This window comes from Ooceraea biroi, chromosome 7 (genome assembly GCF_003672135.1).
Source record: "Ooceraea biroi isolate clonal line C1 chromosome 7, Obir_v5.4, whole genome shotgun sequence".
Lineage (NCBI taxonomy): Eukaryota > Metazoa > Arthropoda > Insecta > Hymenoptera > Formicidae > Ooceraea > Ooceraea biroi.
In genome coordinates, this window is record NC_039512.1 from 8,532,709 (window position 1) to 8,560,153 (window position 27,445).

A 27,445-nucleotide genomic window follows, 5' to 3' on the forward strand; every position below is an offset into this window, starting at 1 on the left:
TCGTTACAATGCAACGCCAGTGTTTCACAATTCTTTTTGCCTGTGAAGTTTTAGCTTTACGCTATCGCATCGCTTGATATTATATATCCACATTTTTCTCCATTTTCATATTTTCTCTCATTAATTTCCTCGAATCTAGTTAATATTCTTATAAAAAACTGTATTAATTTCATGCAAAACTGTTATTCCTGGATATGCAATATTTATGCTCCGAGTCACCGCAAAATAATAACACTATCTCGACAATACTCACCCTCACGGGAGCGAAGATCTGGTCAGGCTTGATGTTTTCGAGACGGTGCTCCTGCTCGCTTTTGTGCACCAGTTGCAGATGCGGTTGAAAGTGCGCTGGACAGAGGGTACCAAGCGGCAGCGGAGACGCCCACGGCGGTAAGTGGGGTGGGTCGCGGGTGCCCAGCTCCCTGTAGAAGGTCTTCAGGAATCTGCAATGATAGGATCCGGAGAGGGGGATATTCAATCTGCGGGCTGTATACAACAGAAATTCTTCGAGCAAAGTCAAAGAGCGAGGGTTCGACTGGATTTCGGAGGATTCCTGGGTTAAGCATAAGCGAAGGGTTGATGAAATAGTTTCGGCGCTCCAAGCAAGATAGATAGAAGCGGGTGATTGCGAAATTCAAAGTAGTATATTATCGGAAATACAGAGGGAAAATACAGACGAATACATGACAGCAGTGATTAATGGTTTAATAACTCTACAGCTAGAATTTTAATTGAAATAATCTGTCATTCTTAACAAATTGCTTATTATTGCACCTTTTATGCTTTATTATGTATATCTGCTCTACTTTATTGCAGTATAATAATAAATACTATTATTCTTTATATTCTTTAATCTATCTTTGTATTCTGGTACCATGAGATGATTTGATATTCCTGATTACATTTGTCAATACTTCTGATTAATACAAGCGATTCTTTATTTAGTCGGTAATCGATAAACTTTTTAGGACAACAAAATAACGATACCGGAAATATATTGGATAATATATTGTATGTGTCTTGCTATAAAGATTGATGGAACCTGCAGCAAGGCTTGCAGGCCTAAGAAGATAATCAGAAAAAGAACGTCCTGGATATATGCGAGGTAAAGAAGCTCGTAAAATTTTTACGGCTTCCGGATAATCAGCCTTAAAGCTCATTCTGATTTTAAAAGAAAGTCAGTTAGATAGGTACCCATTTCGCACAAACCTCGCTCTCAAGATTCATCTGAATACAACCGTTCTTGACCATTACCTACTTATAATTGGCATACTCAATTTCTTTTACATTTCTGATTCTAGATACTTGCGCATCTAGAATTATTACTCAATTATTTCGGGAGTCCATCTTTATAACATTTTAATTAAATTGAATGTCGATTTAATTAAAATCTTATTAAATCTAATTAAATTGCAGAATGAGTTAGACTATATGAGAAAAAGAAAATTATTTAACTCAATAATCGGTATTTAATCAATTAGAATAATTAAAATAACACGCAAGCGCTAAAATTATTCTTGTTAAAAACTGTTATTGAAACTTTAAAAGAAAAATGAAATACATCTAAAAATATGAAATGTGTTTCAGATATAGAATAAAATGACTAGAACGTATATAAATGTAGATTTTATAAGTTAAATTCATGGGGATCAATCCCGTCATACCATAATTAATCGCACAAATCTACTATTTAAATTTTTACAATTTAGGTTGCATTATAAACCGTAAAAACTTTAAGATACTTAATAATATGAATCAACTGGAAATGTCCGTAATTCGAGATTGGTTAATCCCAATTTAATTAAAAATCCAGAAATGAGGAAGCAGAATAAATCGGAAAAAAATTAAATTCTAAATTGAAAGCAATATTAATTAAAACGCACAACTTTTCGACGTAGAGTTTCCCGTTGTATCGCGTATTTATTTGCACCGGGTAAAATTACTTCCGAGAGTATCGTCTCGTTCTAGTGTAACTCGAACGCGAGCATTGCAAGCGTTGGCGGGCAAAAACACGCCTAATGGAATTAGACTTTCTCAGACCGAGAACGACGATTCCGCCGACGGAAGAAATAAGGATTCCGTCTCGTCGCGAGAGAGAACGAGAGAGGAAGAAAGAGAGAGAAGAGGAAAGGGAGAAGGAGATAAAGAGAGCTGCGGACGAGTGACTCACCTTAACAGTCTTCCCAGGGGATCCCTTTCCGGGGATGTGGGCCCGCCGGGACCACTTCCGGCGCCGAGTCTACGCGAGGAAGCGCGCGCGCTCGATATGTATGCGGCCGGTGCGGGCGGTGGGCTGCAAGGCGGACAACACACAGGGCTGCTACCCCCAGGAGTCGAGAGAGTGTAGCTTCTCTCCAACTCCTGAAACAGATGATGAGGCGACGGTTATGCAACAGCGAAACCTCGGGTCTTCTATGAAATGCGGTTTAGACGTGTTCGTGAAAAATCGGTTCCATTAGTCGTACATGTATAAACTGCAAAATTTTTAATAGTTACTAATTCTATTATTCTATTAATTCTATTAATCTTAAAAAATTAGGAAAGTTCCTCACACACGTTCAATAGGAATGGTCTGTTGTAATGTAATTTAATAATTTACAAATAATGAAAATTATCATAAATTTGAATACTTAAAATTCGAAAGATATATTAGATTCATAATTATTCGAGATATCTTTAAATAATAAAAGCTTTAAAAAATTGCAAAGAATTAATATGTTTTACATTTCAATCTTATATTCCTGTTTAATGAATATAGTTTTTCTCATTCTCTAAACCCTCCATATGTATTATGTTTATATATTGTTTTACTTTCACGAATTTACTCTGTTACCCACTATTTTCATTCGTGTAAATCTTTGTTAAGAATAGTCATGCATTCTAGGGTTAAGGACTATGGCGGACAGTTGGAATTGCGCGAGCAAACTCGGCGAACAAATGACCGTGCGCTACGACTTTCCCGGGGATTTTCACAATGGAGGCGCGAGTTTAAGACGCAAGTACGACCAGAACGAAGAATCGAATTTACGATTTCGACGAGAGTCGTTCGCGAGAGCGAAGCTCCCGGTTTCTGAGCGTTTGATCCCCGCCGTTTTCGGCGGTCTCGTTAAACCCAAGGATTAAGTTTCGAGAAATTTTCAAGCGATTTTGCGAGGTTGGGCTTTATCTCCCCTACGCGCGCGCCTTTACGCTGTTAACGGAACTCGGGAATTAAACTTCGGAACTGAACCAGACTCTTGAGATTTATGAGAAGGCCGTGCTGCCAATACCTCTCTTTTGAATTTAATTAATGTATCGAAGTCCTATTTTTCAATATTGCTGGAAAATGTATTGTCTTTACGAATCTAGAAAATTTTTCAATTTCACGATAATTTATGATTAATTATGCAAAAATAATACGAGATCTCTCCAAATATTTTAAAATTAAAAACAATTCAAGATTTAATAATACATTAGGAATTTGTCCTCTTTTTCTTCCTAGAATAATGAACTGTAAGAATTTGATATATCATGTAACGTAAAATATATGTTATGTATATTCTTGTTTATATATTGTTTATATTTTATTAGATTTCTTTTTGCGCGTGTTTAATTTCATAAGATATTCCATCCAAGAGACTCCATTTAACGAGGACACGCGTCATTAAACTGGAATTTTCATAAAATTCAGCGAGCGGTATAACTTCGATCGCGCGCGCGTAAGTTTATTACAGCTTCCGAACTTTCGTTATTAACGCGCAACGTTTAACTTTCTGACGGCAGATACGAACGAAATCAAAGCTTCTTCTTTCTCCATTTGCCAACTCTGCCGACAATTTCTAGGAATTTGCAGTGGGAAATCGCTCTTTACTTGAACAGGGATCGGAAAGTTTTCAAACCTACTAGTCTTCCTACGGCCGATCGGGTGCGATTAAAGCTATCGATCGCCTGCAACTAATCAGTACCGGATTGGTGGTAGTCGGCAGATATTCCTTTAATTGCTGCACTATATACACAATCTGTATGCATCCACCTTGTGCCGTTTAAACGGAAAAAGTGCTTCGGGCCTTCAACGCAAGAATCCTGGACAAAGCGATTAATTCGGAAAACAGTACGTTTATTTCCTTCAGTAATTCTATTCGAATTCCTTTTATCTCGTGTACCTCTATTTAATTATAGTTACTAGAAAATCAACTTTCCCAATAAGAATATTACATGACAAAAACGTAATTAATAATGTTCCTAAGTCCCGTAATATATTATATTATAATTATATATTATAATATAATTAATATTATATTATATTATAATTGTATTCTCATAATTCCTTTATTATATAAGTTATTCACATCTTAATCTGAATATTATATATTGCATTTCCAAATTTTAATTTTTATACATAACATTTTTTAATCGTTTGAATATTACTGAATGATATATACATTGTAGCATATTTGTTTTGCAAATGCATTTTTACGTTATATCAATTTTTCCGTAATAAAGAAGCATAAGCTAAAAATATCGATAATTTCAACAAGGCGGATTTTCTTATCGATCATCAACATGAATGATTATAACAAGCTTATAATGCGTAAAAATTTAACTTAAGCTGAGAAACGATAAGAGAACAAAAAGGTCTTTATCATTAAGTTTTAATAATCGCATTATTCTCGGATATTAATTCCGCTCGAAGGCAAGGTTACTTGTAACGATCTTCACTGAGCCACGATGTTAATTGATGAAATAAAATAAGGAGCAAAGTGAAGATTTCTGTCTATCTTTTCCTGTCTCTCTTCTGTTACTCAAGAATTCCATTAAGTTCTTGAAAACGGTAGTAGAACTTTTGCAATTCGATTATGAGGATAATAGCGCATCTTTATTAACCTTTTCTTACTATCTTACCTTATGTATTGCGTTATATACCCACTTTATATCTGCTATAATACATAAGATTCATTCTGTTAAATGCGGATTTATTTCATCAGATTCTTGAATTCACGCTTTGCTGAGAGCTTTATATTATTCTCGTATCTTATAATGCTATTTATTCTGCAACATAGATTTATATATTAATTTGCTCTTTCTAAAAATCTTTAATCTATTATAAATGTGACCCATATTTTCGTCATATCATTTCACGGAATTTTCGGTTCACGTCGCTCTAATTTTTAAAAATGGATATACTCTGTAAGCGAACAAACGATAAATAAGTAGCTAATGCACATTTTCGTTATTTATTATATATAAAAGAGTTTTATAGCTACAATGCAAACGAAATAAATTCGTTAGCTCTCAGCTCGCATACGAATCGCTCAGTGTGACGATACATCAAACAGCTTTTAGCAAACATTTGCATCTTTTAAAAGCACGTTAAAAAATCGCTTCAATAATTCCGATTTACAATTCAATTTATCTCGCAAACGACCAGAATTTATGTCAGACTACCGTCGCAGTTATCACCCTCTCTCGCGTATCTCGCCAGAATCTGCAGGCAGTCCTAAATTTGCCGGGAGATTGGAGGGTGAATTTTCTGCTCCGAACATAAGGGGCTGCACGTCTAAAACGAAGCGCGCACAATGGCCGTCGAATACCACGAAACTATAATACCGGAACGGCAGCAGTTCAGACGATCGGAGTCGTGCGGGAAAGGCGAGAAGGGCGAGGGAGGCTCCAGGAGGGTGAGGGTGAGTACCGGCATTAATCCGAGGTAATTGTAGCCGTAGTAGAGACGACAAAGGGGAGGCCCTTCACATTCTCGATGCAGACACGCGTCTTCTCGCGGGCGGACAAAGAGCCGCCACTCACGCACCTCTTCGCCCTCTTCATCGTGCAACGTTCCGTTGAGAGAGGGAAATTACGCATCTTCGTTCTTGTTAGAGCGTAAGATTACAAGTAATCGTAGAAATTATGCGAACACAGCGAAGGTAGCTCGCGCGCGACGAAGCGGGATGTAGTATACGTAGTGCATTTACCTGTGAGTAGGGCTTTGGAATTTACTTCGCAATTATCCGCCGGTTACATTAGCCGTTGCTCTAGCGGGAGTAACGAGGATGGCTAAATTTTCTGGGTGCATCTAATAAAGTCATTACTATCTAATTAGGTGAGCGCGGCTGCATTACGAGAGCTATTTAAAGCGGGTACGCAGTCGCCCGACTCGCTATAGCGCAATGTCTAATAATTCTTTATATCCTCCGGCCGCTTGATAAAGCTCCGAGCTTACGAGTCAGCCCACGTTTAATTCAAGATAATTTAACGGCACGTGTAGAATTTTCTCCTCTTTTCGGATGGTATTAGCATATTAATTGCCCCGACTAAGTTTGTTAGTATGTAAATATTATCTAGAAAGGTAAAATCTCAAAGGGAAGAATATTCAAGGATAAATTATGCAAGAAAATTAAGAAATATTATAATATCTCAAAGAAATAGTATTTATTTTACAAATAATATATGTTTCTCATTTATAGCGGAAATTTGAAGTGCTTTTTGCTTTCCCGAAGACGCAACGTATTTTATAAATGTTAACGATATAACGATTTTCATTCTCTGATGTTAATCAGAGATAATTAATTCTTTAATTTCTTTAATAATTTGATTTCTTTAATTAATCTAATTTAGCATCTTGCTTCTTATAAAAAACTATTCACCTATTTTCGAGATACTCTTGCTATGCGCATTGAAGCATTTATCGATCATATTCATGCATTTCAGATTAATTTGCATTTCGAATAACGTGGTTATAACTTGCTCGCTGATTTGTTTAATTAATAAATCAGCTTCATATTGCATTCATTCATCAGCAATATGTTGCGACGAAGTTCCGCCGCGTGCTAAGTATGTCTCATTCCGGTATCGAATATGTACATCGTATTGCGAATAATCGATGAGAGAATATACATAAAAGCATTACCGCCCACTGATAGATAACGCCGACATGTGAAGGTATGCGTTTCATTCAAACCCGGAATAATTAGTGAAACGTGTTCGGCATATCCCGTATGAACAGAAGCATAATGTGCTTCAAAGACGTATTACGCCGCAATTAAAGCTGACAATTGCTATAATTTAAAGAAAAACTCGTTAACAATTAACTAAGGAATTTTTTATTTGTCTTTTATGTATAAGATATCGCTGATGCGGTTTTGATAAAAAATTCTTTCTGAATTCTTCGTCAACTTTTCTTCAAATGTACCTTGTATGTTATTCAATACTAATGTATTATAGTTGCTAAATAATATTTTAAAATTATTAAAATAAAATAAAGTATATATTTTTAGAATTTCTTTTTTTAGCTAGCATTTTTCGTTATATCTTGAGCGTTTGTACAGTCGCAGCTTGCAAAAAGTCGCTGCGTATATTGAGTTATAACGTTAATTGTAATTTCAATACAAACCGTTTCCGACAAAGCGCAGTCAATAACTGCGGAAAAAGTTTGCCTCGTAATTAAATATTCTTTTGTTACGAAATTAAATTTGTGGTAGAACTATAGGGTGCCGCGCAAAAACGTTCTCGTTAGATTGTGTTGGGCAGTTTGTTTCGATTGCTCATTATTCAACTGTGCAAATTGGTTGGCAATATCAATTCGCAGCATAGTTATTATCGCGTTGTCACAACATACTTGAAAGCTTCCAAAGTAATATGCATTTATTGCAGAATCAATGCAATGCAGTAGTTACGCTTACTTCACCGATGTGATCGTCGAAATACAATATGTACACAGAGTTTCAAACAAAAATAAAAGCTATTTAAAAGATTCTTGTTTTGTTGTTTTTAGTGAAACGTATATAAGAAAAGGCAAAATTGTTTCAATTATTGGATCCATGTTATATGAATTAGTATATTGAATCATATTATAAATTATTACATTAAATACATTATGTAAAATATTATAAATTAAATCTTACACAGAAATCTGAAGTGAAATAATAATAATATAGAAGTTTTACATTTCACATCACATTTAATTGCAGAAAATGTAATTGTGCAAATAAAGAAATTATAATTATTTCATGAGTCTATATCTAAATCTGTATATTATATGCTTCATATCTTATTTCATCAGTTTAAAAAAACAATTTTGTCGCTTAAATAAATTTAATTCTCATACAGCAGTAAAACTTGCACGTTAACTTAGAGTTCAATTGACATTACTATATCATGTCTCGCAATGAATAACTCGTAAAGACAGCGAAACTCTACAAGTAGGACAGATGAACCGCGCTACGTGGAGAACTCGATTCGACGCGATGAATAATGATTAACGAGAGACAAGAATCGAAAGCGATAAGGGAGTAACGATTCGTCGTTGGGCTCGAAGATACGCGCGTTAAAGTGCTCTATCACGACCGGAAGTTAATTTAATCTCGATCCAATTAAGCCGGATATAACGCTGAGGCTCTTGATGGTGGGACGAGCGCAGTTAGGCGTGTGCAGTTAACGGGACCACGGTCGCTTTAACCGCGACCGCGTAAATTGGAAATTGGCCTCGCATCCAATAAATATGAGATTAGCCAATAAATCGGATGGAAAAGCGGCTCGCGACACGTTATATCGTCGCAATGACGCGGAACGGTGACGTGAAATTAATGCGCCACCGCACTCGCGTACACGCAAGGAGGATTTGTTCAATCGACCGGAAACGCGAAACACGATGCCGCTCGCCGATCATATAACGGAAGATTGAAACTTACATGCATTGTGTTTCGATGTGGTTGTTCCTTTTAAACGAACAAATCAAACATAATTTGGTTTCGATCAGATTGCAAAGGTTTCTGGCGAATTTATACGAATTTACACAGGTGATCTTTTTTTATTACGCATAATTAATTCCATCGCTCACTTTTATTTTATTAAATTTAAACATAATTAATATAAAACAAAACATTATACAAAGAAAATTTATTTTTATATATACACATATAGCAGTTTATATTTATCTGTATAGAATTTAGGATATATGCAGAAAAATAAGTGATTCGCTTCACTCGTCCGTTCAAGTATTCTTATTAATTTATCTTGTGAATGGACAGAATGTCAATTCACAAGACCTCACGAAGCTCGTTCAAGACAGTTTACGTGCACGTGTGTACGCCGGTTAAGGAAAGCGCCGCGGAGATGTGGGTGTGCTGTCGAGACATTGACCCGAGTGAGCTAGGCGAAGGTTTCGAAAGAAAGAGCATTTTTCAACGTCGCGGAAACAAATGGTCCGCGATACAGGTCCACCCACGTCCCCGACGTCTCGTCGGTCGGATCGGGAACGGGCAACCGGTCGTGCAAGCTCAAAAAGCACGCCTCGCAGAAACTGGGCTACCGGTTTCGCTTTTTGCGGGGCACTCTGGCCTCCTCCTCGAAGTGGTACTTCGATTGCTGCAGCTCGTTCCCTCGCGCCAGCGAGGTCCGAGATGCCCATTACCGGAATTGCTTTACGTGGCGTTTGGGGTCAACGTACATTTGTTACTGCTGCGGCCATCATTATTGGAACCGCCGACGGGCGATACGTCTGAAATTCAGCTCTTGAGTGTTTGCGATTCGCATCAATAAAATATCAGTTTGAGCCTGTCACATCTTTCACGTATTCAGTAACATAGATATTGTTGCTATTTTCCTCTATTAACTTATATAATTTAACATTAATTTATGTAATAAAGAGGTCCTTCAAGAAAGCAAGCAAACTCTTTTCTCTAAGATCGCAACTAATTGTAAGAGAAAGTGAAATTAGTCTAAAGTCTAAAATAGCGAGAAATTAATTCTAAACTTGAATATATATTGAATATAATTGAATATTTCTTACATTTTGCTTATTTAAATCACATTTTACTTGTATCGTATATAGTATCGTATATAGAAAGCACATTTTATGCACATATGTTAAATACATTTAAATATAAATAATATTAGTAGATTAAAAGTAGTTAAAATAGATTTTGTGTATATTTTAACTAACAATAAGTACGTGAATTGTTTACTGAAATGTAAAATGTTAGACACACATAGAGGATCTGAAAACAAGTTAAAGTTCAATTTTAGTATTATTATAATAGTTTTAGTAAATATTATTCGAAATGTCGACACAAAATCTCGCCTGGTTCTCGAAACATGTTTCTTATAAACTGCGCTTTAAGATTCGCGTTAAAAGGACCCATTAAAAAAACCTTATAAAGGTGAAAAAAGTACGCCAAGTACATAAAAAATCTCACCTTGTACGCAACAAAAAGTGTAAAATGCTATTTATAAAAATCAAAACTAAATATGAAATCAATAGTTAACTAGCCAAGTACCTCGAAGCAATTCAGTTTGAGTATTTTATCCAAATGTTTTCCATGCATACTCTCTTATCACATGACGACATTGAAGTACTTGGCGTGCCCGGATTGCAGTGGTCAAGTCTTCTTCTAAATATCTTATAACATTCTTATAAATTTGTACAGCATCTTGATTTTTACTGTATTTTGTATCTTGATTTTCAATAATGACTCACAAATCTTGTTAGTTGGAAATATTAAAATAAACACATTTACAGTTTTGCAGACTAAGAAAGTGATTACAAATATCTTTTTTCATTACTTAGCCGACACACATAATTTACATGTAAAGTACAGATTATAGTTAGGACAATATGTTTTAATGCGACCTGGGCACGCCAAGTACTTCAATGTCGTCATGTGATAAGAGAGTATGCATGGAAAACATTTGGATAAAATACTCAAACTGAATTGCTTCGAGGTACTTGGCTAGTTAACTATTGATTTCATATTTAGTTTTGATTTTTATAAATAGCATTTTACACTTTTTGTTGCGTACAAGGTGAGATTTTTTATGTACTTGGCGTACTTTTTTCACCTTTATAAGGTTTTTTTAATGGGATCTCATTGCTTTTTGCAAAAATTTTTTATTTATATTTTTTCTGCATAAATATATGCATTTTTAGCATTTCGAGGCCAACTGCACTTTTGTACTTTCGAATCATTTATTAATTGCCATTCGGTACCTTTAGCACGTACTATGTTTGTATAATGTCCATCAATTGTACTTTTACCTTCATGAAAAATTCCACTAATAATTTTATATATATTCGCACCAATAGAGATCTTTTCCGTAGGTACACCTTTAATTTTTAAATCTGTTATTTTAATAATTTTTGTATCACTAATTTTAAATAACAATAACTGTAAGATGATAACACTTCCTGTTATACTTATATCAGTCTTTGCAAGTATAGAAGTAGCACCACAATTAGTATATATTTTTTCCACATTATTCCAGCGTGAAAAACTATATTGTATTAATTCTTGTAAAGTTGATTTTTTTAAATTGTCAGGTAATTGGAGCAATTATATATAATTTGTATAAATTTTTGTGTTTGTATAATTGCATACTTTACATCGTAAAGTTATGTTTAATTGGTGCTCGATTACACTCTTTATATTATCAATGTTATTAATAAGATGTATAATAAACTCACTAACATCTTGTTGAATCTTTTCAAGATATTGATGTCCTGCCAATTGCCGTATTGCCATTATATTAATAGTGTTATCGCTTGACACGTAACAATCAATAAATTGTCTTATAATATTCGTATGTTCAAGACGAAACAACAATTTTCTGAGAGTAGAAGAATGAAGCACACATTGAATTGAAACATTAGCATAGCAAGATGTATTATCAACATTTGGAAGTCCTCTTATATGCCATAAAGTATAATCATTAATATCGTTATCATTAACTTGACATTCCAAGACATTTTTTGATATTGCCCAAATTGTATCACGAACCTTCTGAACACGTGGTTTCAAAATATTAATATGTACAAGATCTGGCCTGTATTGTGTTCGTAATCTGTTATATTCTATTATAGCTAACTCAGTTGCTTTTACAGAAGAGGGATCAAAATTTATAAGGTGCAATCCATTCAACGTAGTTACTCGTGAGAGAGCGAATTTATTATCTATGAATCTCGAAGTTGATACAGGATCGAATGCAATAAGTTCGTTTGCAGATTTTCCATTGGCAATTGGTTCATTTATTTCTCGAAGATATTCTATCAAATCGGTCCATAACCATTCGCATGGACTAAGAGTAAGAAACCAAGTAGCAGGTCCGTAATTATTTATCATACAACGCAAATTGCCTCTAGGTATTCTCCAATATTGTTCTGTATTTCGTAACTTAGAAAATATAGTATTTAAGTTAGATTCAAGCTGCTGGTTAGATAATTACTCCAAATAAGTAGCAGCTGTATACTTTTCACGAGGATCAGTAACATTCAGTTTATGAAATATGCCAGCATTTAATTGTCGCATATTGTTATCATGTAATGAATATGAAAGAAATTGTGGATTTGTCCGAAATTCCGAGTGTTCCGACATAAGTCTTAATTTAATATATTTGAAATCAGTTATCCGGACACATCTATCTTCATGCTGTCCATTTACACCATATGGATATAAATCAGGAAAACATTTTGTATCCAAATCTTGTCTTCGTCGTCGTCGTCGTCGTCGTGCAACATCATTATTAAAATGTATTATTAAAATCATTTTTAATAAATAATAAATTAAATCATGCATGTGTAAACAGCAGCTTGAGGGACAAAATCGCTTTGTATGTGTATGTGCGAACATATGTACGTGAGTCTGAACCAGAATACGAAAAACGGAACGTCACGATTCTAACGTACGAATATAATATCTCAGGATTGACTGCACCAATCTTATTCAAATTGGTCGCGATCGAAAGCTCGCATTCACATTTTATTATACAAGTGCCGTTAGAGTTTTGATTACAGCTTTAATTCCTGAGATATTTTAATCATAAGTTGATATGACCTGTCAAATGGCATGAATTGCAGATAAGCTACTTGGTAGTGCGCGACGTTTATGCAATGAAATTGGTAACACTCGATATTATACAGTGACTCTCATTGTTCGGAATCTTTTTTTGATTATGTACTTGGCGTCGCGACGCTACCGCGTCGCTTGATTAACAGCATCTCTACCAGCTATTACAAACAATTGCAATTATACGGGACTTACTGAACTGACATAAGTATTATAAGTGCAATATTTAATCAGTCATAACGAGCTATCTCTTGGCTTTGCATCTTCGTCTCTCTTTCTCTTTCTCTCTCGTTCTTGGCTATAGAATTGCCCAGCGACTTCGTTCTCGTTAAGAGGGTGAAACCGCCGTCGTTCTCGCAGAAAATCGTAATTACACGGACTTAATTGCATCAACCGATGCTGTATACACGCGACTGTTTATTGAAAACGTTACAAAGGAGAAGATGGATGGGAAAACGGAGAGCGAGGTAATAGAGAGTACAAATTTTCATAAAAATTTGTCCTTATAATCGCAACTTTTTAGCGGAACGAACCGATAAAATTTATTTCGACTAGACAATAGCGTTTTGCATCAGATGATAAAAGTAAAAAGGAAACTAGTTGGCATTTAAATAAATTGTTTAATACGAAAAAACATATGTCCTTTTCTTTATAATTTAATGTTTAAAAATAGATTGTTTTTTCTCTTAAAAGAATATGAACAAGATTTTTAATAGAATTAATAAAATAAAAAAGGAAAGATTTTCAAATAAAAGAAAAGATTTAGAACTCTTTTGGCCACGAAAATTCGAAATATATTGTATATGTTAATAATTTCATTAAATTTCAAACAAATTTTATGATCCAGCTTGTTTCAAAACCAAGCCATCATGGAAAAAAAGATCAAACAGAAAACAATGACCTTAGGGAAGACAATTAATACCGTCCCTTGGATAATCATTATTATACGAAATTAATTACACGCGGGCTGCAGATGGCAACCGGCAATGTTTATTAAACGTGCGACAAAGGCAATGAAATTAGCGCACTATCCTTCCTCGGGGGTTGGAAGAGAGAGCTACGATGCTTCTTGTAGCATGTGGCTCTACCCTTGCTTCTTTCACTAGTGGCAATGTCCTCCACTTTGATGTGATTGCCGCGACGATGCATGCATGGGTTGTTTCGATTCACGTATACACAGCTACCGACTGCAATAGGAGTGGGTAAGAAAGCCGGTAAAAGTGATGACAATCTTTCTCGTTACTTTTCTCGTACGTTACTTTTCTCTGGTCCGTACAGTAGCATCTGTTAATTCATTTACATGTAGTAATTACCGAGATGGCTACACATATTCGTAAACTATTCTGAGAATATCTAATAAATAAGCTTAGATTTCGAATCCGGATCTTTTTCACATGAATTTGTTCACATGTAATCGAACCCATAATAGATAGATGCAGTTTTAATAAAATTTTATTATAACTTTAATCAAATAATGAGACTTTATTATATTCTGCTTACTATTTCCATATTTCTAAATTAAAAATATTTTTTTTAATTTTAATTGCAATTATATTGTGTAAAATGGATAATGTAATTGCTTTTGAATAAAAAAGCAGATTTTAATTGCGGAATTTAATGTTTCGGAAAAATATAACGCTAAACACGATAACAAAGAAATAATTATCCTCATCAAATAATCGTGGGAAATAAAAATGCAATTAAAGCAACTTTATTGCGGCGTATAACTAGTTTACAACGTGCGTTTTATTTAAATTATTCTCGAGTCTCACTATATACTCGATATACTTCACTATTCATCTCTAAAATGGAACTAGTTTGAATAGAATTAGTTTCTTTCAGGTTAAACATCAGAGTTACTATCCTGTGCCCGCGTATACTTCAACTTTACATACGTGAAATTTGTAGAATCGATAACACATTTTTAAAAAATTCTACGATACGCGGAACATACACTGAAAGTAGATCTTCTCGCCTTTCTCATCGGATATTCGCGAAGAAGTATAGCAGCTCAGCGAAACTACTTAGAAGTTATGCACGAGGTCGAAGGAAGTCGGGAGAAGATGACAGGGAGAGTTCGCAGCGAGAGGAGAGTTAGGAGTAAACGAAGCCGCCGTGTACGTAGCACACGTCGTTGCGAGCGCGGGCACAGTAAAATATGAGGGTTCTGTCACCTATCATCCCCTTCCTACTCTATCCTACGATGTAGCGACGACACGCTTCCAGTGCCGTTAACGTTTCCATCGTCATAAACGCGGGCTGGCACCCTCCGCGTGAATATTAGGAGCGCTTCCGTTCTCCTTCCGTGCTTCTTCGACCTAATTTACGAATATCACCGGGATAATTATGCACCCTATAACAAGGTTTCCCTCAAGGCAGTATCAAATTGTCACGCATGCGAAATTCGAGGAAGGTAATTCGAAGTCTTTTAAGGATCCTGCTTTTAATTATCTCTAATGGATAACGCTATTGGAGCATCCGGACAAAAACGTAATCGAAATCTTGACCAGCAACATGATTATTTTTTTTATTTAATTTTTTATTTAACATCGAGAAGAGACAAGTGTACCCTTTTGAAAAAAGTGTCGTGCCTTCGACGTTTCACGGTGGCGTCTTCATGCAATCGGGAAGCAACTAGCTTCGGAGTGCACGTAAAATTCAGTTAACAAACTTTCGTCGCGTACGGCTGTTTACCGAGCGTTTAAGGCCCTTGGCAGAGCCCTTCCGATCTTTTTGTTACTCTATCTCGTCCGTCGTTAAATATTCATGAATGACCCGGAAATCTGCTCGTCCGCGAGACGCGTGCGACGGTCTTAATGCACTGCAAACGCGCTTGCAGGAAACGTTTGTCGCCGTTTCAGCGTCGCGATGCGCGTCACGCGGGTACTTTAGCCGCCCATCAAGAGACGGAATGACGACAACGACTCGGTATGACTTTCTGCTGCACCTTGATGGTGGATTAAGCTGTTAAGATTGTAAAAACATGCGACAAGTAAATCGCAGCACATTCATTACTTATCATTGTAACCGTTTTAAAAATTCAGTTACGATTTATTTGACTCATCGATTAAAGCTTGAAAGACTACGTGAAGCCGCAGTATTATATGACGTGTTACGATTAATGCACATGACAATTAATGAGATTTACTCAATGCGGTGATGTGATAAATGCGGAGTATATACAGGAAACAGACGTAATCTCTAATCTCGGGATAAACGGACCGTGCAATAAAGTCTTTATTGATACTTGCGATTACCGTACTCATTCCTGCACAAATACGTTGGGTAGGAAGGCAAGGTATGCAGAACATGGCTGTCGCTACGAAATAATTTACTGAGACACAAATGATTGCGCCGTAAAATAATCCAGGTGCTATACTCTGTATGCGCTTCATTAGTATACGCCATTCATCGAGAGATTCCATGCACAGTCGAGGAGGTCGAGTGCCGTACGAGCAGACTGCTGCTCGAAGTACTTTCAGCAGACCCTTCGGGCTTCCTTGTTTCAGATTATTAATGCGCTGCCAAAGCAAATTCGTTCGTAATAGCCGCCCTACTCTCAGAGAGATCTTGGAACAAAAGCTGCCTGTCCTTGATTTCTCGCAGCATGGATCTTTATAGGTTTATGCAGCCCTGCTATAAACTTTTATCGCGAAAAATTGCATGAATCCTTATAAGGCATTATTATAATAATGCCACGCTTGATCTATTCTTAAAACTCCCAAGAAATTTTATTAAAAGCGATTTAAAATCGTTCACCATCTTAATTTTTCAAAATATTGTGAACGAAACGTTATTTTTATGTAATAAAACAGGTTTTGATAATAAAAATGTAATTTTACTTTTATATAATAAAACATGATTATCTATTTCTTTATTCTTTCATCAATATTCTGAAGAAGAAATTGAAGATGATGTAATTTCCATTTATAGTTGGATCGACAAAGACGCAAAATAATCTGTATTTCGTGATGATAACGGTGACAAAAAAACCGACTAGATTTATTTACCTTTATTAAACTAGATTTTTCCGTAAATATGACGTCGGAGTTTTCTCAAATTTTAAACTCATTGAGAGTCTATTAGTTTCAACAATCCGCTCCAATTTTTCATGAGTAATGAAAGGATATTGGTCTGGAAAACGAGTTAGTTCGCCGAGGCAATTCGTTGAATTTATGACATTCTTGGTCATGCTGTGAGCAATTTAGTAGTTCTCAGTAGCGAAAGGTGAACGGATTTTCACCATTTTCCCTGGATTCCAACGACATTGACGCGAGACGCAATGTCTCGGATAATTGTAGGACGACGACGATCGCCTTTGTGACCAACGGTCCAGATAGATGTTTGTATCATGTGATGCGAGAATACCGGATACGCGATCGTTCAAATTAATAGTGCGCTTTTCGACCGAGTTGTATCAAATACAGATATCCAATATCGTTGCTGTATTTTTCTATGAATTTTTCAATGGACAAAAAGGAGAATATTTTCTTATTAAACTGTATAGTAATTTTTCTCTTAAGTTTAGTAACAAATTTGAGCAACTTTTCTCTTACGCGTGTATTTCAAAATAAGCGCTCAGAAAAGAGTTAGTCATGATTTATTATTACATAGGAAATTATAAATTATACGCGCGCAAAGTAGTAAATTAGTAAAGTTTTAGTTCTAAACAATCACGTTAACGCTATATTGTACATCTTTTAATTTGATTTTTTTAAATCTTGCTTCATGTCCTGCAGCACACATTCAGCACTATAATTAATAAGTAATTTTAAAACTCTGAATAAAATCTAAAAATGTAGAAAATGTAGATTACACTGGCTTTAGTTGCATGTATATGTAAGGGGAATATAAAAGATGAACATCTTTAGAAATCACAATTTCATAGCAAAAAGTTAACAAATATAAACTTTTAAATTTTGTAAAGAAAAAAAAACAAGAAATGATTTTAAAAACCTTGATAAAGATAAATTGATAAGCAAAAAGGTACAGAAGCTTTAAAAAAAATAGACTCTTCGCTCAAATGACTCGCATTTGACAATTCGCTCAATTGACAAATAAAACGATAGATTAGTGTTTTGTATGAAAAGCGCAAGTTACTTTTATAGAGCAATTTAACGCTTTTAACGTCAGTTACAATCTTGAACTTTGCATCGATTTTGAAAGTTGTTCGCAAGGCGTTCCTCAAAACAGTAAATGAAGATAGATCAATGTGCCAAATGAGTTTTCCTAATAATGTAACTCTTCGCTACGCTAGAGTTACGTTTGACATTCTAGACTTCATAACTAAATCTTCATTTCACGATACCAAGGCAAAGCGGCATATTGGCAAATTGGATCATTATTATAAGAAAATCCGCAGGTGTGAAAAATAGCAAATACTAAATTTGACGCTCCTAATATCCTTTCGAGAGCTTCTTCAATCGAGATCGAGGTATCTTCCTTTTTTCCCCTGTCACTCTACATTTTCCGGCACACTCGATCGGGTCGAAGCGTCTGATTGGTGCCTCTGGTACCCAATTCGTCGATTCATTGTCTCCGCGATTTAATCCGGTTCTGCGAATTAGTCCGCGCAATCGAAGCGGATTCTCTCCCTTTTGACGTCGCAGGCTCTAAAGAGATCTATTATCGACTTACAAGATTCGGTGCTACGGTTCTTGCCATTCTCAACCACGTGCCACTGGAATAATTATCATGGCAGCGATAAGTTCACTGATAAGTACACGATCTTACATAATGTAATGCGATCTAATACTCGTGTAAGATAATTAGAGCGTAGTAGAGCGTACCATAAATCTCGGAATTAAGAGATTACGGCCCAAATATATATAAGGATAGTGAATAGCTGTTTCGATAAAAGTCGAGAATAAATTATCCACCGGGTAAAATCAGAGCTAATTACACTTAAATAGCTCGAAAATTGATGAATTTATTAGTATTACACTATTCTTTTTATTTATTTTAGTGGCTTTTCTATTTCCTTTCTTCTCTCTTATCTTCATAAATTGGCAATATTAATTTATGCGTTTGTAACATCTATTAAATTATTGACGTTTAAGAACATATCGCATTCATATTCAGATGATATAGCAGCACGGAGTTATCACGCAGGAAAATCGGTGAGCACAGTACAGTTCCTCACGGGGAAATCTTATGTGTGTAGTACGGATTTTAAAGGGGATTGTAATTCCCAAGGCGAAGATTAAACGAACCGGAAACAAGAGGGTTTGAAGGAAACGTCAATATTACGACGATGCGCGAAGCACCGTGGCAGCTACGCGTATGTCGATTCCACCGCAATGCCACCTGAGCTTTCTCGTCGCATGAGCCTTTCTGCACATTTATTTATTCCTGCTTACGGTATTGCATCCAAGACCTACGTATCGAGCCCTTCTTGCTGTGATTTTTCGGACACGAAAAACACAACACGACAAAGCGTGCAATTTCTCACGAAAACACATATTTATGGAAGAAAGGAAATTTTGAAATCTTATTACATGTAATTCTTACAATTAGAATAAATATAGTTTTCGCTATTATTTGTATTTGCGTATATCTGACAAGTGGAAAATAGACATTATGAAGACTTTTCGTTGTATTTTATTGTTTTCATTTTCTTTGATATAAATTTATTGAATTTTGTGCGAGAAGTCGTTGCGAAGTATAGATATAAATTCGATTAAGCTCATCATACAATTAGCTAATTACTGATAAAGTGTAGCAATGGCTAATAGCTTATTAATAACGTTAATAAACGTGTTAAGTGATATTAATCATTTGCATTTAGTGCATTTTATAATTCAAGCGAAAATAACTCCATTCGCTTCTATATATTTTAATTATAACATATCATATTATATAATATAATATTATATTACATATATATTGAGCGCAAAGCATTCTCCCCTTTTTGTTTAATTTTGTTCGTTCCCGCTTCGCGTGCTTTTAATAAATAAATCAAATGAGAAAAAAATACATCGAGTAATAACGTTAACGATGAGCGTAACAGCGCAATTTCATTTTCCATGTTGCGAGTAACTATTCAACTGAATCCAACGATATTTTATCGAACGTGCTAACGTAATAAAACGAAAAATTCCTCGCTGAAGCTGCAGATTCTTCTGCGGAAAAATGTTATAAAATTATGTAATAGCTGAGCGTAAACGTTTGTCTTCTATAAAACACGACCAGCACTTCGTATAAAGCGGATCACAGACGATTTATACGTCTAAATAAAAATTCATCTTGCACTTATCGCGATATTCACATAGTTGCAATTTTAATGTACCCTTAATTTTGCATATGACAATTCAAATATTCAAAGTTCGCATTTGCGACAAAATCAAACTAAATAATTCTCAAATTAGATTCAACTTATTTGATGCTTGTCTCTTTAATTTATATCTCTTGAATTTTTCGTATTTTTGAATTTGCATGAACTGTTATACTTTGCATATGAAATAGAATAGATTTTTAAATTCATTGGAGAGTTTAAGCTCTTAATGTTTTTACGCTGAGTAGTATTCCTGAATATTTGAATTGCGTAGAAGAATTCTTAATCTTCTGAGTTTAAAAATCATGGATTTTAATGAGCGTGCAGATTTTCAGATTCTTGAATTTTCAGATCAGTAAATTCTAGTAATCCTGAATAACTCTCTCAATTCTTAAAACTTTTCTTGCTTGTGAAGGTTCGTTTTTTTTCGATTTTTCCCTGCTCCGACAATCACCGTTCTTCCGTCACAAAATTGGCATAAAACTTATCTCGACCCGCATAAAATTGCAAACAATGAACTTAAAAAGCATACGCTATTATTCAAGATTCAAGAGATGACGTACCTTACCTAGAATATAAATTGTTCGCTGTGAAAAAACTTTTTATAGTCCCAATTTCTCGAGTCATAAAAAGATACGAAATGTCAATCAATATATTTTTATTTTTATAGCGCAAATAAAGACTGTCATAAAAATTTTCTGATTTAATAATAATATTCAAATAATTGTATTATCTGGACATGTCAGCAAATTCAAACAAAACAGATTTAAAATAATCTACCTGTATGATTTGCATGTCATGTACAATCTAATTTTTATGTTTAGAGTCTAATATTATCCAGATTAGTTAAATATTAAAACCAACTTACAGTTACGAACTTACGGATAATCTAACATGAAATAATACGAAATTCAGATTTATTCCACAGGAATTCATTTTGCATTCATTTTGAATTTTGTAAAAGTAAAATTTTGCTGGACGCTTCGATAAAATGTTCTAATTTATATTCGGCAAATTTTTAATTTACGTCAGTCAGCTCGAATGTTTTTTTTTTTCTCGTCTCTCCTACATAAGCGGATTTTATTTTTGAAATAAGTAACTTTTCATTCTTTCTCACAATCAGTCGACATTTAACAAACTTAGAAAATGGCTTGACACAAAATGGAATCTCTATGAGACGTCTGCAGAAATAGGTGGATAAAGTTTCTCAGTTTTCTTTCCGATAAATCGAAATGTGTTGCAGAAAGTACTCGGAGCATTGTTTATTTGCTATAAATCACATCGTAAAATTCTGATGATTCGTAATTCATCTAATTACCATAAAATGAAGCAAATGCTCTTGTTGTGGCTTACTGTTATCAAAGCGTATATTTCGAAAAATACTATTAGTTAAGAGATATTGCGACAATGTTATCTGTTTATCTGTTCATCTAATTTTTAGAGTAGTAAAACCATAAAATTACATAAACTTGCAAGATTTATCATTTAATATTTCAAACTGGTACGCAATGCCGGCAGAAGGAACGATAAAATTAGAATTTATGCACTTTGCTATTATCTCTTTTAGAAACTAAGTTACGACGCAAAAGCAACTTGCTCATGTGAGACTGAAAGTAAGACAATTAATTATCAGTGTTTCCGAAAGATAAAATTAAAATTCTTCAACGAGAAAAAATATTCTAATGTACCAAGCGCACTATTAACATGCTAATGTAAATTTAATTGTTTTTATAATAAACTTATTATAACGATATGATTAAATCCACGATATTTCAAGACAAAGGAAACGACTAATGAGCAGCGCTCTCTTTCAAAATGAGAAGCAAACAATGAAAACCAGCGAAAAAATGCAGGGGCTTCAATCCGATTGCAATTTTTCGTCAAATTTCCAGTGGCTATTATACAAACGAGAGGAATAGAATTTCCATCATTAAAAAGCTTCCGTTGTTTTCGACCCTTCGTCAGCAATTCAAATTTCATGATTGGATCGATGAGGACGAAGAAGGGTTGTAAGGACGCGAAAAAACCGCGGCGAGGGCGTAAGTCACTTCGTTTAGGATTGCCGTATAGTTTGCCGTATAGTTTGCTGCCAGAGGGTGACTTTCCGCTGTGCTCTCAAGCGGAAGTGGAGAAGCGAGAGGGATAGAACCGATGGCCTGTTAGTGTGCCGACGGAAAATTAACAAAATAATTCACATGCCGCGGCGTTAAAAGCGCCGACGGAACCGGTGTGACGGTACCATAAACGCTGATATGATTTACATAGGGTGTTCCCAAGTTCTCCCTCAGTGCACTCCTTCTACCAGCTGTGCCGTTCATTCTCGATGCTTAACTACTTCCAGCGTACATAACTGGTGTCAATAATTACGACACTTCAGTAACTGCCGCCTGTGGGGAATCGATATCGCGTGTACTGCTCGAAGATCATAGGCGGCACGCTTATGATGTACACCTTGTGCATTTATGAAGGAAATCCGGAAACTAAAAGAAGAAATGATTTCTTCGTCGACATTTAATAAATGTAATAAATTAAATTTAATAAATTTTAACTCATCTCAGCAAAAAATCATCTGAAAGCTTGTTTGTTTAATTAACGCTAGAATAATGTTTCTTTTTAACTCGCGCACTCCGCTTGTTAATTTCACATTGTACAGTTACAATGAAATTTTACCCGGTTTTACTGGGAATGTTTGCAGCCACTCGTAATTTCCTCCTAGTAATATGTGGAGTTTACGACAGAAACGGAACGATTTACGATGCTTCGCTGTAAGTACAACTTGTAAGTAGAGTGGATTTAAAAATAATGTTTTATTCTACTATCAAATACAATGTTTCAAAAATGCAAAATGTAACTTGCCTATAACAACGGTAAATATTTTCGAGCAAGTGGCACACAGTAACGCAAATTCTCCGGAATTTCATGAAACACGGATATGTCTCAAGTATTCACCACGATATAAAGAACACAAACGCGGATTTTGTGTGAAAGAAAATGGTGAACAGTGCCGTCAGCGTTGTTACGCTGTTTCTTGGGGTAACAAATGGAACGCGGGTTTCGTGCGCGCTTCACGCGAGAGATGCGTAATACTTCAATGTTCAACATGATGGAAATCGAGTGATGTCGGCGAAACATCGTTTCGAACGAACGAACGAACGAACAAACGAAAAAGAAGGTGGCGAGGGAACGGACGTAGGACCGGGGACGATGAATCAGGGGAGGAAAACCGATTCGACCGAATTCAACCCCAGGCTCGCTCTCGCATGCTCCGACAAACCGTTTCATCGAGTTACGCGGTCCGCGCTCGTAATCGGAATAAAACGCTTCGTTATGGCGTACACGTCGTTTCATTTCAGATAGCACTTTATGTAACACTATATACTATCTGAATAAGATTGATTATTCTATCGATATCGAATTTTTCCTCAGTAATTGCATAACGAAAGAGGAGTTTTCAACAAACTTTTAAGAAGCACTTTTTAAGTGATTTTTACTCTCTTTGGGAATAAGAAGGAAACACAGAAAACTGAATTAAAATTTCATTCCTTATTATTTAATATTATTCTCTTTATTATAAATCCTAATCTCTCAGATAGTTCGTCAGAGATTTTTCGCATGAAATATAATATTCGTGCTACCTTGAGACGCAAGAAGTCTGTTTTCTTAGGATAAATTTCAACGCGACGCGATACGCGTCGGTTAAAGGGGGCAAACACAGCAATGCACTTAGGATAATGCTCAATTTTTAAGCTCAGGCGAACTTTCTTGTTATTACTGCACGATAGAGACGCGCTACGTCGAGTATAAATCATGCAAGTCGCGCAAAGGAGGATTTATGTACGAATACATTATTTAACTCGAAAAACCAATATTTCGACCCTTTGATATGCTTTGTGTCTTCTTAAATGTAATGTATGTCTTAAATTACTTAGATACGAAGAATTTATTAAACAATTAAACAATAATAAAATAATAATTTAACAATAATTAAATCTTGGAAGTTTTCTTATGTGTAAAAGTAATTCTTACATTAATTAAGAATTTTGTATTTCGTATTGATGTTTTATCTCTCTAATTAATACACCTATCTTCTATTACTAGTTCGTTTGTAGTTCGTATTTCATTTTCCCGCAAAAGCAATTTTCAACACCGAAATGCTTTGGGATACATAAAATCCCACTGCAGCACCTAGCAATTGAATATCTCTGCGACATTTATCGTCCAATTACTTTTTTCCGTGTACCGAAGGAAGATAGGTAGAACGATTAATCGATGGTGCAATCGAGCGCACGAAGCATCAAGTGTATCACCGTAAGAATCGATAACTTAATGGCCCCGGTGGCCATCGGACGCAGCCGCGGACCCTTCCCTACCTTGACCTCGTCCGCCGTCAGCGACGATCTCTTCTCTTCATCGTACCGCCAGTTCCGGTGCTCGTCTCCGTCTGGCCGGTGGTTCCTCACGAGACCATTCAGACTGCGGTAAGACAGTAGTCGACACATGTCACTGCTAAGATCGGGCAAGCGATCTTTGCTGCAAGCGCCACAGTGGAATTTGTGCTGCGGCATCGCGCGCACGCACACACACGCACACGCGGACGCACAGCCTCCCTCACCTTACGGTTGCTCTGTTATTAATGTTCACCATTTTCTCAAATTAGCGCGGTATCTCGGGACCAGTTGGTTCGACCGAGGAGTTCAACGCGCTGCGACTAATGACATTTCCCAATCACAGGCGAATTCCGTCGTATCAATTATAGGGAGAGAGATCGTAGGACTAATTAGAAAATCTTTATTGCGCGCACACCCGAAGTTTTTCACATTTTTGTGGACGTTTATATTTTAACTAGTTACATGAATTTATGTAGGATAAAATTTAGCTATTTAATCTATAAAAAAATTGAATAAATGATTTTATCATCCATAATATCTCTGTTAATTTTATGCATTATGTAACAAAAATTTGTCTTAAATTCTATTATAATAAGTATTCTCGTAGTAGTAATATTAAAATTTTTAATAAAACCTTGTATTCCTCGAACCATGTTACTATTAATAGACTCATTATTCACAAAATTAACAGGATATTTAAAAAATTTTATAAAATGCTTCAAAACGGTGGAAAAAGGAAAACAAGCATGGAAACACTGATTTTATAAGTTTTTCGTTGGTAATAAAGTATACAAAAAGTTTTAAAATAATATACATTTCACAAATTATTTAAATCATTTTTTTTTATTTTCGGACGTATCGTTATTTTTATGAATTATTATGTACGTGAATGGCATGCTGTGCCAAATAATAAAATATCAAGAAATACAATATCGAGAAATAAAATATCATATCGAGCACAGAAAAGGATTTAGCAAATGCCGGATGAAAGGAATTCGATAAAGCTGACAAGAATGTATCCCTCGCAGCGAAACGATGCAATCGAGAGGAGTGTTACACGATCGCAAAATTGGGGCGATCGAAAAAGACGTCTCGAGGCTGCGGTGCTGTTTGACATCATTTCGTGTATAGAACGACGGGACCACTTTCCGCTTCGTTCACGACTCGGTATTTACCGGCCATCTTTCGCTCGCTTTTCTACCTTAAACACCTAATGTGAATGGCATTTTAAGACCCAGCATGAAACGCGTTTTAATAAGCATCTTTACGCGCAGTCAAGGTAGTATGATCCGAGATGGTCGATATCAGTGTTCCATGTAGACACAAATTTCTAAAAATGTATTATGAAACGATTAAATATTTCTAAACAATACGTATTTAAATGTATGTAAAATAATGTTTTTATACTGCATGGATTTTTTAATTTTGTTCTCCATGTACAAAGCAAAACGTAAACTTGAAACTATTCATTAATTTGGATTGATTCATAATTATTCTCCTCTATAAATATTGAAACGTGTATCACACTACAACAGTTTTAAAAATGCACAAGCCCATCGAAGCAAATTTTTCTTTACATGGCTCTGGCTCTATTCTGGCGCTATATCTGGCAGCATCCAAATCGATCGACGAACAAAAAAGTCGCAAAAAAAAACCCGATGAAAAATTCGCAGCCGTTTTTCTCTCTGGAGGTTTACAATATAATTTACTACCCTGTTTCGCGGGAGCGTCGTGAAAAATCGCGCGATGATCCGCGAACGACTGGAGAGCGACGTCGAGCTGTGGGTAGTTCGTAGTTCGACGTTCGAGAAACGTTTAAAAATATCCGGGAACGTGAACGTCATTTCGGGAAGACAAGGCGAGGCCTTCGAAAGGTTGGAATTTACATAAACGAGGTCGAGAGCACAACTAACTCGTCGGCGTGCAATCTCCGGTATTAAAGCGAATGTCGCCACTTATCGATGCTTCTTACTTTGATTTCTATACTTTGTACTCTCTGTCTGTAGCATAACTTATAATACATAATTATATAACAACATTGTTTCGCAGTTTTATTATTATAATATTATAAATAAAGATATAAAGAACTCTATCTATATTCTTTCTAATGAGCTGTTTTTTATTTAAAAACATTGTTTATTTTAGTAATTCCTAGCTAAAATTTATTATGTGTATGCATATTATATAATAATCTATATTATGCACATAATACGTATATTTTTATCATGGCAAAAAATTCAGTTAAGCTGTTCTGTAAAAACATTAGTGTGATAATATTTTACTCTTTATATATTACAATTATTTTTAGATAATCGCAAGCTTGTTATAAAATTGTTATAAAAACTGGATCTTTCTTTAGTTGCAGTATAGTATTTAATGTGTTAAATTCAATTTCACAAAATAGTTTATTTGTGAAATTTTTTCTTTAAATTTTTCTGTTGCATTTTTCTATTCCAAGTACTAACAAATTGCATTATGCATGATTATTAACATAAAATGCGATCATCGATCTCTATATTTCATGAAATTGATTAGCGTATATTTTTGATTATGCAATCGTAAGTAATTAATTTTTACCAAATTTTTATTTTATAATAATTTCTTTTACGACTGATGCTTATATTATTACTTAGACTTTCGTACTTTTACAAATTCATTCAACATGTTTCAATATCAATTTTAACACGAAATCTTTCTATGCATCTTTCTATCTTTTCATCATTCTTTTTATGCAAATTCTATTCTGGCTTCCAATTATTATATTTGAATTTATACGTGTCTTTATTTCAAAGACACGGCCTGCAGAAATGAGGCATCGAATTACGCGTGCGCTTCGGCTTTTCCTCATCGACGGCGCTGCAGCGACGGCACACGATATAAAGGATAATCCAATTTCGGGGGCTTTCTATCCGTGATAGCGTTGTCGGGAGAAGACAAGGGCGAGCTCATAAAGTTCGGACCCACGGGAG

The 27,445-nt window shown here is 35.3% G+C and overlaps 1 protein-coding gene across 2 annotated transcripts in view; it reads right to left on the bottom strand.

Annotated features, from left to right (window-relative positions):
- LOC105282403 overlaps positions 1 to 27,445 on the bottom strand; it is a 146,773-nt gene that overhangs the window by 49,025 nt on the left and 70,303 nt on the right. For both annotated transcript variants that reach the window (XM_011344347.3, XM_011344346.3), the window contains exons 5-6: positions 2,171 to 2,361; positions 254 to 443 (exon numbers count right to left, since the gene is read on the bottom strand). In XM_011344347.3, coding sequence (XP_011342649.1) covers positions 254 to 443; positions 2,171 to 2,361 — 381 coding nt within the window. The remainder of the gene's footprint in view (positions 1 to 253; positions 444 to 2,170; positions 2,362 to 27,445) is intronic.